General features: G+C 47.2%; 1 protein-coding gene across 2 annotated transcripts in view; it reads right to left on the reverse strand.

The window, feature by feature from the left end:
- The window catches only part of CBX7 (chromobox 7), a 30,417-nt gene extending 25,879 nt beyond the window's left edge, over positions 1-4,538 (reverse strand). Inside the window, exons 1-2 of one of the 2 annotated variants that reach the window (XM_056798956.1) lie at positions 4,190-4,538; positions 1,729-1,772 (exon numbers count right to left, since the gene is read on the reverse strand). In XM_056798956.1, the coding sequence (XP_056654934.1) occupies positions 1,729-1,772; positions 4,190-4,258 (113 nt within the window). In that variant the 5' untranslated portion in view covers positions 4,259-4,538. The remainder of the gene's footprint in view (positions 1-1,728; positions 1,773-4,189) is intronic. The other variant, XM_056798957.1, reaches the window with a different exon arrangement.
- Between the last annotated feature and the right edge of the window lie 7,335 nt (positions 4,539-11,873).

The raw sequence follows: 11,873 nt of genomic DNA on the forward strand, positions 1-11,873 counted from the left end.
CAAGGAGCAGTTTGTGTTGTCTCTAAAAGAACGGGCTGGAATGGCTGTTCTGGACTCCAGGCTCCCCCTCACAGCTCGGGCTACAGACCCCACGAGGCCCCCCTGCTTGTTATCACTCTCTTTCCCCGGAAGCTACATTGTATAAACTTTGTGCTCCTTGCGCTGTGCACAGACTGGATCCCACCTGCCCCCAGGAAAGCATCTACACTAGAGTAATTTCTCCTTGGACAGATGAGGCAGGAGGTACAGTCTGGCACTAACTGCAGAGCACATGTGGCCTTGGGTAAGTCATTTCACCTCCAAAGCCCTGGGCTTCATCCCCTGGAAAATGAGAGGGCTGGTTCTGGTCGTCTGGGGGAATAACCTCCCTCTAGGATCTAGGATTTATCCCAGGCTCTCTAACTTACAGACCTAGGGAAGTGCTTGGGGGAGTTCAGTGACTTGGCCAGGGTCCCCCCCGCAAGGCTAGCTTTCTTTCCTCCAGAGTAAAGTAGCTGCTTAATAAATGCAATGATTAAGACACTGGGTTTGGAGTCAGGAACACCCGAGTTCAAATCTGGTCTCAGACAGTAGCTGTGTGACCCTGGCCAAGTCACTCCACCCTGTTGGCCTCAGTTTCCTCATCTGTCAAAAGAGCTGAAGAAGGAAACGGTCAACTGCTCCAGGATCTCTGCCAAGAAAACCCCAAATGCAGTCATGAAGTGTCAGATGTGGCACAAATCAATGAAAAATAGCAACTGGGCCACGGTGATAGGCTGAGTGTGAGGGGTTTGCTACCCCCTGGGAATAGGAATGGAAGGACTTTGTGGAGGCAGGGGCCCAGCTTATACCCGCAGCTCTGCATGGTGTGTGGGTCAGTTTTTGCAGAATTGCCTTTTCCCCTCCTTTTTTATTAGTTTATTTAGAAGGGGGTGGGAAAGAGAAGGGAAATACGCCTTCATTAGGCACCTTCCATTTTCCAGGAGCTGTACAAATATTATCTCACTGGATCCTCAAAAGGACCCTAGTGTCAGTGCTGTCATTATCCCCACTTGACAGCTGAGGAAACTGAGGCAACACAGACTCACCCAGGGCCCCGAAGCTAGCTGAGGATCTGACCTGAGGTTTCCCGACTATCCCCTTTTCCATCTAGTTGTTTGAAGCAGGAATATAGTAAAAAGTAAAAAGAATGCACAAACTAAAGAAATCCATTAAAAAGAAAGTTTTAAATTGCCTATCAAAATCCTCTTCCTTCAAGAGTGTTTTGGTCAGGAAGACCCAAGTTCAAATTCTGCCTCAGATAACGCTGAACTGTAACCCCAGGCAAGCTGCTTAACTTCTGTTTGCTTCCATTTTCTTCCCTTAAAACGGGGATGATGATCACAGCATCCACCTCCCGGGGCTATTGAATGAGATCATATTTGTAACCTTAAAGCACTACAGAAACAGTCTTATTGCTGTCCTGGAAAGGCCAACTCCTCCACGAAGCACTCTGTGATTCCTTGCCCCCAGCTCACCAGTTGTGTTAGGCTCTGAGCCCCCTGAGGGCAGGCCTGGGTCTTAGTCCTCTCTTTTACCCACAATGCCCTGCAGTGTGCCCACTGGTCCAGGAACACATCAATCTAAAGGGCTGGAGGATGGACAAAAGGACCAGGAGGGGGGAGGGGCAGAAGGCCCTAGGTGTGCCCTTATGGTTGGGACTGACAGACAGGCGACGGATGGACAGACACACACGTAGACGAGGCTTACTTTGGGGGCCATCCTTTCCACTTGACCAAGTATTCCACTTTTCCCTGGGAAGAGAGAAAACACAGACAGCCATGAGGGCTCCAGTCAGGCCTAGGATTGCCACACCATCACTCAGTCTGTTGCAGCCTTGGGGGATCTGGACCATTCCTTTGTAGCAGAGGCGGTGTGGTGAAACGGAGCTTGGCACCCCGACAGTTCCAGGACAGTCCCTTAAATCCTGGGAAAACCTGTTTTCTTTTCTATAAAATGGGACCCTATTCACACTTGCACACTTGCATGAGGTTACTGAAGGGGAAACCATAAGCTGGAGCTGAGAGAGACTTGGGGACCATCTAGTCCAATGCCTTCACTTTACTGATGGGGAAACTGAGGCCCAGGGAGGTCAAGTGACTTAGGATCATGGGGTCCTGGCTCTAGAGCTAGGAGTAACTCAGAGGCCATCTCACCCAATTGCCCTAATTTTTTAAGACAAGGAGAAATTGATCAATTTGGCCAAGGTCAGGCTTTGAACCTGGTTTTGATGAATCCAATGGGTATTAACGAAGAAAAGCAGTGCTTAGCTTATGGCCTCTGAAGCAGAGGCTCTGATGCCAGTCCCACCTTTAAAGACTGCATGCTCCTCTTTCTTTCTTCCTTTTTCCCTTCCTTTCCTCCCTCCCTCTTCCCCCTCTCTGTCTCTCTCTCCTTTTCCCCTCTATCTCTTCTCGCTCCCCCCCCCTTTCCCTCTCTGTCTCTCTCTCTTTGTCTACCTCTCCCTCTCTCTGTCTCTCTCTCTCTCCATCCCCCACCCCTTCTAGCTTGGAATCACTACTGTGTATGGGTTCCAGAGCAGAAGAGGGTGGCTAGGCAATGGGATTTAAGTGACTTGCCCAGGGTCACATGGCTAGGAAATAAATAAATAAATGTTTCCGGTCAAACTTTAAACCTCTCCTCTCTAAGCCCTCTAGCCGCCCCCGTTCCCCTCCCTACCAAGGGCAGTTTTGTAAGACAAAGTTACAGAGGAATTGCCCATCCGCTCCGGCGAAGGGAATTTCCCAGTGAAACTGAGGTCGCACCATCAAAAAAGTCAAGTAGTGCCCACGCGGGGCACAGCCCAGCTCCAGGGATGCACGGAAGCAACGTCAATTCCAAGCGGGACCTTTACAAATAAATTACAACGACCACGCCTTCTTGAAGGCGGAGTCGGCGGACCTGGCCCCGGTCCCACTTGAGCCTCATACCCTGTCCCCCTCCGGGGCCAAATGAAGGGATTGGACTAGATGGCTTGGGGGGAGGGGAGGGCTAGTTCTAAATCCGATCCTTAAGGGACCCCGGGCCCCATCAGGAGAGCAGAGTTTGTTGACTCTGTATGTGTCACCGGGCTTAATAAAAGCTGCGGCCGCGCGAGCGTCTTGCCTTCTCTTCTGGCTCACTTGGTGGGAGAGGGAGCAAGTCCATCCCGCTCCTAAGGTTCAGTATCCCCAACTAGAAAACTAGAAAAGGAAGCTGGGGCGAGGGTGGCTCCCTCAGCTCAGGGTCCTCTCAGCCCAAGAGGTCAGCCTCGTCTCCGATTCTGTTGGACCCCAGGAAGGAGGGCAAGGAATAGCTAGGGTGGGATGGGGCGAGCTTGGATGGGGGAGCCTCGAAGCGGCGGGTTCCCTCTGCCCCGGGCCCTGGGGCAGCCAAAGGGCAGGGTACCAGAGCCCAACCCCGCCCCGCCCCGCCCCGCCCTTCCCATGTATCCCCCCACCCCCACCCCCGGGTCGCCGCTCTGAATGGACCTGAAAGGCCCAACCCTCTTCCCCCGGAGGCCGGGTCTTTCAGAGAGGGTGGAGTTTGGGGGCCGTCCCAGGACCAAGAAGAGCTCCAAAGTGCTGGCCCTGGTGAGTTCGGATACTCCTGGGAAGCCTGAACACGCGGTCTTGGGGCATGCGGTCTCGGGACACTAGGGGGTGGGGAAGGATGGGAAGGATGAGGAAGGGGGGAAGGGAGGTATGGGGGGAGAGGAGGAAGTGGTGTCGGAGCACTCACGGTCAAGTTCACCTGCCGCAGACACTGGGGGAGGGAGCACGCTAGACAAGCGACTTTCTTTTTAATCTCTAGCAAAGTTCCATTCCTGACTTGAGTACTTAGGGGCTACTCCAGAGCTGAGGATCCCAAAGCGCCTTATTGGTCGCACGGGACGGCCGCTTTCTCCTCCCAGTTCTTCAAGGCGGGAAACTGAGGCGGGTATTTGGCTGAGATCACCGAGCCCCAGGGAACTACAAGATCCCTTCGGCTAAAGGGAACCCGGCTTCCCTCAATTGATTCCCCCGAGTGCCCAGCTCCGTAAGAGAAAGGAGAAAGTGCCTCCTACCTCTCCCTACACCCACTTGCATCAGGACGGTTCGGGGGCCCTCTTCGTGCGCGCCACTGGCGGCGGGCCGGAATGGCCATGCACGGAGGTGGGACACGGCGGCCACCGCCCCCCGCCCAGGCTCACCTTGCGCACGCGCTTCTTCCGGATACTCTCCACGGCGAATACCTGCTCCCCGATGGCAGACAGCTCCATGCGGGAGAGTGGCGGGGGCGGCTGGCCAGAGAACCCCGGAGCTGAAGAGGAAGCGGCGGCGGCGGCGGCGGCGGCTACTTTCACCCGAGGGTGCGCAGAGTCCCGGGCGGGCGCGCACACACGCACATATACACGCACCCACACCACGCACAGCCACGGCCACGACCACAGTCACGGCCACACACCCCCTCGCGCTCACTCACGCCGCCGCCGCCGACGTTCCATTTTAGAACCTGCGCAACATTTTCCCCGGGACGCACGCGCGTCCGCGAGCCGAGTCGCCCCGCCCCGCCCCCTGTCCCAGGCCCCGCCCCCAGCGCCCAGTGACATCGCTTACCCCTTATCGGAACTGCCCGGGCCCGGCCTCGGGATCCCGGAGCCCGGCCCCCTGCCCTCCCGTTAGGGCGCCGGGAGGGGCTGCAGTCCCACCGTCTCCTGGACCGCCAGTTCTGGCCTCGGGGCGGACGCCGGGGGATGCGGCGAAGGCATCTTCAGGGCAGGGCGGCCGCAAGAAGGGCCACGACTCCTCGACCAGGGAGGCACCTGTCCAGCCATGCCCTCCAAGTGGCTGGAGGGGATTAGAACTGTGTCCCACCTGCCTCGTCATCCCTAGCGTACCTCCTTCCTGGAGGTGGGCCCCGGCCCATCTCTATGGACTTTCTTGGTGACCTCTTTAATTCTCGGGGAACTAATTCTCAGCTTTATGTAAAGCGCTCTCAGCCCGCTCTCCATCTACCTCTTTTCTCCCTCCCTCCCCGTTTCCGTCTCTCTGTCTCCCAACCCCCATCATCATTTGCCTAGGAGACATCTCAAACTCAACAGCTACAAAACCAAACTCATCCCTTTTTTCTCAGAATCTTCCGACTTTGCCTGTTTCTGCCCAGGGCACCTCACTCTTTCCAACTTTATTCTAACCCGTCTACACCTTCCGTAACCGGGCTGTCGTCTTATCTTCTTGCTCTACCTTCCCCCCATCTCTCCACCCGCTCCACCCGCTTAGTTCAGGCCCTCCCGGTCATCTCGGATGTTCATTATTTATTATTGCGGTCCTTTCTCCTCGGCCCCCCTACTTCCAGTCACTCCCCATTCCACTCCATTTTCGATATGGCCCCAAAGAGATTTCCCTTAACCGTAGGTCTATCGCCCCTCTCCCCTATTCGATGAAGTGCAGTGGCTCGGGGAGTAAAGATAAACCACCTCTTTTTGGCCCTTCACAGCCGGGTCCCACTCTCCCTCTTCAGCCCCCTTCTACGTTCTTTCCCTTCCTCAATGGTCCTTCCAAATTGTCCCTTCCGTTCTTCACACACAAAAAACGCCATCTCCCTTCTCTGAACTTGCACTCGCCGCCCCTCCCTCTCGGCATCAAAGAATCCATGACTAATTCAGCTTAAGCATCGGCTCCTACCAGAAGCCTTTCCCGACCTCAGCAAGTGCCAGTGTCTTTTCTCTGTAACTACCTTGGATTTATTCTGTGCATGCTTATATGTGCGTGTTATTTCCTCAGGTAGTAAGTAGCAAGAGGGACTCCGTTTTTGTCTTGGTGTCCCACGCTCTCCCAGTCTTAACCATAAAGGTACATGCTTGCTGATGGATTATTTCCTTCACGAGCTTGCCTCTGTTCCCCAGCTGAATTTTGTTATTGTTATTTTCTCTACTTCTACAAAGTAACTCCTTGGTAATCTGATTGGATTGCATTAAATTTGTGCATTGATTTAAGAAGTATTGCCCTGCTTGTTCTCTCTCCAATTATGTCTTTGTATCTGCAAAAGGGTATTTTATGGTTATATTTACATTGCTTTTTATCGGGCTTGTTGGATTCCCAGATACCTGGTGTGTTTGGTAGTTATTTTGAATAGAATTTTTTTTAAATCTCTTGCTAGGTTTGGTTAGTGTAACCCTTGCCCCAGTTCTGGACTCACACAGGTCAAATCTGAGCCTGGAAACAATTCTTCCAGGGTTGGTTTCTCTCTGTGGCTTTTTACTGCCTCCCTTTCTGACGGACCTCTCCTCTCCGAGTAGGATGCTGTGTAGACGGCTCTCTTTTTTTGCTTCTTATCAGATCATTCTAGCTCTGAAACCCTTGGTCTCAAGAACTCTTAAACTTGGTGTTATCCAAAGGCAATTCTCCCAAATGGTGTTATCCAGGAAACCTTCCTTTGGCTAGACAGCTAGATTCTGGGATGCTTCTGCCTGGCACCCAAAGGAGGTTGGGGTTACAAAACAATGTCTGAAACCTTCTCATTCTGCATATAAGTTCCTGCCTACCAACAGCATTCACTTCTGCTGGAAATCAGTAACCTGCTCAAGGTTAGGAAGGAAGCTAGGTGGTGCATTGGATCTGGAGTCAGGAAGACTTGTGTTCAAATGTGGCCTCAGACACTTACTATCTGACCCAAGTCCAATCACTTAATTTCTAGCTGCCTCTGTTTCCTCAAATGTAAAGTGGGGGTAATAATAGCACCAATCTCCCAAGGTTGCGGTGAGGATGGAATGAGATAATGATTGTAAAGCACTTAGTCCAGTGTCTGGCACTTAATAGATGTTATATAAATGTTTATTCCCTTCCTAGTCTAGGAGGGAATATAGGAAAATTGGCCCACAGAGCTGGGGAGAAGCCTTTTTTTACATTCATAGCTATTCCACTATTTCATTTTCAGTTTTGTGGGTATGTACTTAAGTATGATGTTTTCTAATTTCATGTTTCCTCAGCATCTAGAGTAAATTCTCCTTTTTCATATTTTTTTCCTTTTGATAATTTGGCTTCTCTATTTCTGACCCTGTCTTGATTTTCCCCTCCTCTCTCTCTCCCTTCTATCAAATTAGCTAATGGTTGATGTATTCTACTAATCTTTACAAGTTTTCCCATTTCTCTCTCACTCAAAGAGGTTCTAGTTCATGGGTGAAAAACACTGTATAATGTTAGATCTTTTTTTTTTTTCAAACTGCATCCAATTCAATAACTTTTTCTTTCTTTTAATATTTTTTTGAAAAGGATGGTGACCTGAAAAGTAGAGGCATAAGAGATAGAAAAATCTAGGCAATGTAAAACAAAATTGATCAGTAAAATAGTTTTTTAAATAGCTTTTAATTTTGTCAACTTGATAGGTTGTTAATTTTATTCCTTTTTGAATTTTGAAATATGTGTTTTTCTGTTTATTTGGGAGTTTTAAATTTGTTCATCTTTAAAGGGTTTGTTATTGTAGTTTCAATTTATTATTTTCTCTCTTTTCTAATAAAAACATTTAGAAAGAGAACTTTTCTCTATTTGGCTGTTTCCTCAAAGTTTTGGCATATTGCTCATTGTTATTTCATTTGATAAAATTATTTTTGTCTCTATGATTTGTTCTCTGATCTTATTCTTTAGGATTACATAATTTAGTCTCTAAGTTAAAATTTTTCCTCAAATTCCCCTTAAGTTATCATTTTTGTTGTCTTTTGGTCTAAAAAAAATGTGTTCGATATACCTACCTTTCTGCATTTGTTTATGAGTTATTTATCACTTGTGTATTAATTATTGGTATGTATATATATAGTTCATTATTTTAGCATCTATAATGCTCTACCACATGATCAATTTATGTAAAGTTTCAAGGAAAAGAAAAGTCTATATGCTCATTACAAATCTCATTGAGTCATTGATAGAGATCTAGAATATCTGATTTTTGTAAAATCCTATTTGGGGCCATTAACTGCTTTCTTATCTTTGTTAGATTTGCCTAGTCTGAAAGGATACATTTGTTTCCCTAAAAATGATGGTCTTCCTATCTATTATTTCCCCTTGCTGTTTGATTAGCTTTTCCTTTAAGGACTTAGATGCTTTGCCAATAATTGAATATAATTTAGTATTGGTATTATTGCCTTAGTATCTCTAATGCCTTTAACCATGTTTTCCCATTTGTCTCTTTGCTATGCTCTTTCTGATATCATAACTGATAGCCTTGTTTCTTTTTGGCTTCAGCTGAGGCATCACAGTTTCAGTTCCAACCCCTCATTTTAACCCTGTGGGACTGTTCTTAAAAGCATGTTTTTTGGTAAATAATATATGGGGCTTTGCTTTCTGATCCAGTCTGCTACCCTTCTCCATTTTGTGGGTGAGTTCATCCCACAAGATGGCTGCATTTATCCACCCCAACCCCCATCACATCTTATTATAGTTTTTCCTCTCTTTGCATACCCTCCCACCTCCATTCTCTCTTTATAAGGAAAAAGGGCAGGGAAAGAAAAGAAAAGGAATGAAATAACTACTAGTGGTCTATAGCTGAATGGTCTAAAAGGTCTATTCTCACTCTTCTTTCCTGTCCCTCTTCATCCTGCACAGACCTAGATCACAGAGTCTTATCCTTTCTCCATCTCCTTTTAATCCTCCTACATAATCAGTTCTTTAGAGCTGAAGGCTGTTTTGCTTGTGACTATTTCTGTATTGTGACCCTCCCTTCTGGGAAGCATTCCTAGAGCTTGCCCTCTTCTGGTGCCATATGTGTTCTCTCTGGAACTGAGTCCTTTCTGGTGACACATTTGCCCTACCTCTTTCCAGGTGGGACCCTCAATAAAAGAGACACAGCCAAAGACTTTTGGTTGGTCCTCTTGTGCCACCTTCTCCAACTCCCATGACAAAAGGGCTATATTAAGGAGGACAGGACATAGAAATAAGAGTAGCCCACTCACTAGACTTTAGAGGGACAACTGTTCTCTCTTCCTCTCATCTGAATATGTGGCTTGAGACTCAGATAATTTTCTCTCGGACCTTCCATGGAGAAGACAGAGTGCTCTCCTCCTCCTCTTCTCCTTGACAGCTGGGGCAGCTGGTAGAGAGGGCTTGTGCTCGAAGTGAACCTGAGACTGGAACTACTCCCTCTTTTTATTTGCATTTCTTAACCCCAATCCTGAAATGCACAGTTACAGCCTTGGCAACTAAACTCCATAGATTCATGAGGTCTAGAGCCATTAATAGGTCTAAGTGACTGAGAACTGGAGGTGCTCCCTTCTGCTACAATTAATCTCTTAAGAAAAGATGGCCCCAGGGGGCAGCTGGGTGGCTCAGTTAATTAGCATTTCCAATTCGGCATCAGACCAATCCTGGACAGTCACTTAACTCCTATTGCCCAGCCCCTACTCCCATCTGCCTTGAAATCAGTACACAGTATTGATTCTAAGATGGAAAATAAGGGTTTAAAAAAAATGATCAAACACAGGAAATGAGCCCAAATCATTGCCTGGATGGCCGGAAATCATGAACCTTGAGGGAGATGCTCAAAGATTTCAGAGTCAAGATGGAGAAATGACTGTTCCATAGTCCTACAAATAGTTCACATTTTTATGTATCATTCTCCTAGGAGTGGAGACCAGTAGTTCTTGGTTGTTCTTGAATATTTTATGTCTATGACTCTTATGAGCCATCAGTGTTTTAGCATTTCTTTTGTGATGGAAGAAATAAGTAGCTGTCCCATATCTGATCTTCATATACTGAATATTCCCATAATCCTTTTTTAGGGGGGAGACCTAGACATGAGCCAGGCCTAAACTTTAAGTGATATTCTCTGGGGCTCCAGAATGGAAGCATAAAGGGCCAAAGAGAAAAAAAGATTAAATTAAAAAGCCCAATCTTTCTCTATAAATGTCAGGTTCCTTCAGGATTGAACCTGTTTACTATTAGCCCAGAACTAGAGTCTCTCAGAGAGAACACCACTGACCTCTGAGAAAATGGGTTTTGACAGCTCTCCAACCCTCAGGTCTCGATGGAAGCCACTCAGTTTCCTGTTTCTTTGTTGTGTTTCCCTGACATATACTCCCCCCACCCTTTTTTTAAACCTTTACCTGTCTTAGAATCAATACTGGTTCAAAGGTAAAAGAGCAGTAAGGGCTAGGCAATGGAGGTTAAGTGACTTGCCCAGAGTCACACAGGTAGGAAGTGTCTGAGGTCATATTTGAACCCAGGACCTCCCATCTTTAGACCTGACTCTCAATCCACTGAATCACGAGCTGCCCCCACTCCCCCCCCATATATTTCTTTGCCAAGGGCAGATAAGAATGAGATGCCTACTCCCCTCATCTTGACTTACATTTGTATAATCTCTCATCCTGATCCCAAAACAAAAATTATATTTGTCTCTTTTTCGTGCTCATTCCTTCAGCCAAGAATTCTTCTATAGCTATAGGACCCTATAAAGCACAGAGCTCCAGATGTGGAGTCAGGAAGACCTGAGTTCAAATTTGACTTCAGACATGGATTGGTTGTGTGACTGAGCAAGTCACTTAACAACTGTGCCTCAGTTTCTCCATCTATAAAACAGGGATAATAACATTCTCCTCCCTCTTTTTCTTTCTTCAAAACAAAATAAAACAAAAACCTGTGCCCAGGCCTTGAATTGTATCTCTTTGCTTCTTCTTTGACCCTTAAAGATGGTGGGATTTTGAAGGCACAATAATCTCTTCTCCCTCTATTAGGGTATAAGCATCTGATCATCATTTAGCCTTTTCAAATTTGAATACTTTTCTGGGTTTTCCCCATGTTACTTGTGCTTGTGTTCCAAAGCTTCTGCCCAGGATTGGTATTTTCTTTCCTTTCTTTCTTAAAATCCTTACTTTCTGTTTTAATAACAGCTCTAAGACAGAAGGGCAAGGGCTGGCCAAATGGGGTTAAGTGACTTGCCCAGGGTCATATAGCTAGGTGGTACCTGAGTAGATTTGAACCCCAATCCTTCTGACTCCAAGCTTGGTGTTCAATCCACTGAGTCACCTGGCTGCCCCTGAGCATTGGTATTTTCATCAGGAATGAATGGAAGTATCAATATTTATTTTTCTTCCCTTGAAGGCTGTTATTCTCATCATCTTTTTTGGTGATGATGAAAAGGGTTATAAACTTAATGATCAACATACACGAGGCCAAAATGAGAATGGGATTATGGAACTCTGAATTTCTGTTCAAGTTTTTTTTTTTTTTAAATATATGTAATGGGGAGGGGACCGGCCAGTGTAAGCCCAGGCTGCTTACCACAGGTGAGGAAAAGCTTCAAGACTGGCTTTGGAGCTGGACCCAAGAGTGCAGAGAAAGGGGCCCAGTGACTCCACCTGGGTCTCTTTCCTACCTGGTTGTGTAAAGGAGAGGCGGCAATGGGTGCTGTAAAAGCCTCAGGGTGAGGGAGGGGCCTTGGTCCTTGAGGAAAGATGCATTGGAGAAAGGGTAGACCAGATCTTGGCATTATACACTTTGAAAGGTCAAGTCCATGTTAAAGTTTGCAAGTAGCCAATCCCAGTGAAGAGTGAAGATGAGGAAAGTAGGGGAAAGGAAGAAATATTAAGTACCTACTTTGTGCCAGGCAGTGTGCTAACATCTTACCTTGATTATCTCATTTAAGAGGTAGATGCTATTATTATCCCTGTTTTATAGATGGGGTAATTGAGGCACAGAGATTCTAAGGGACTTGCCCAAAGTCATACAACCAATCTGTGTCCAAGGTCAAATTTGAAATCAGGTCTTCCTGATTCCAGACCTGGAGCTCTGTGCATTATAGCATCCTCTAGCTGCAGAAGAATTCTTGGCTGAACTATGGCAAACTGTGTAAGGAGAATTGCATATATAAATTTCTAAATGGCTTTCCCCCCTTTTTTGTTGCCA

Source organism: Monodelphis domestica, chromosome 5 (assembly GCF_027887165.1).
Source record: "Monodelphis domestica isolate mMonDom1 chromosome 5, mMonDom1.pri, whole genome shotgun sequence".
Taxonomy (NCBI): Eukaryota; Metazoa; Chordata; class Mammalia; order Didelphimorphia; family Didelphidae; genus Monodelphis; species Monodelphis domestica.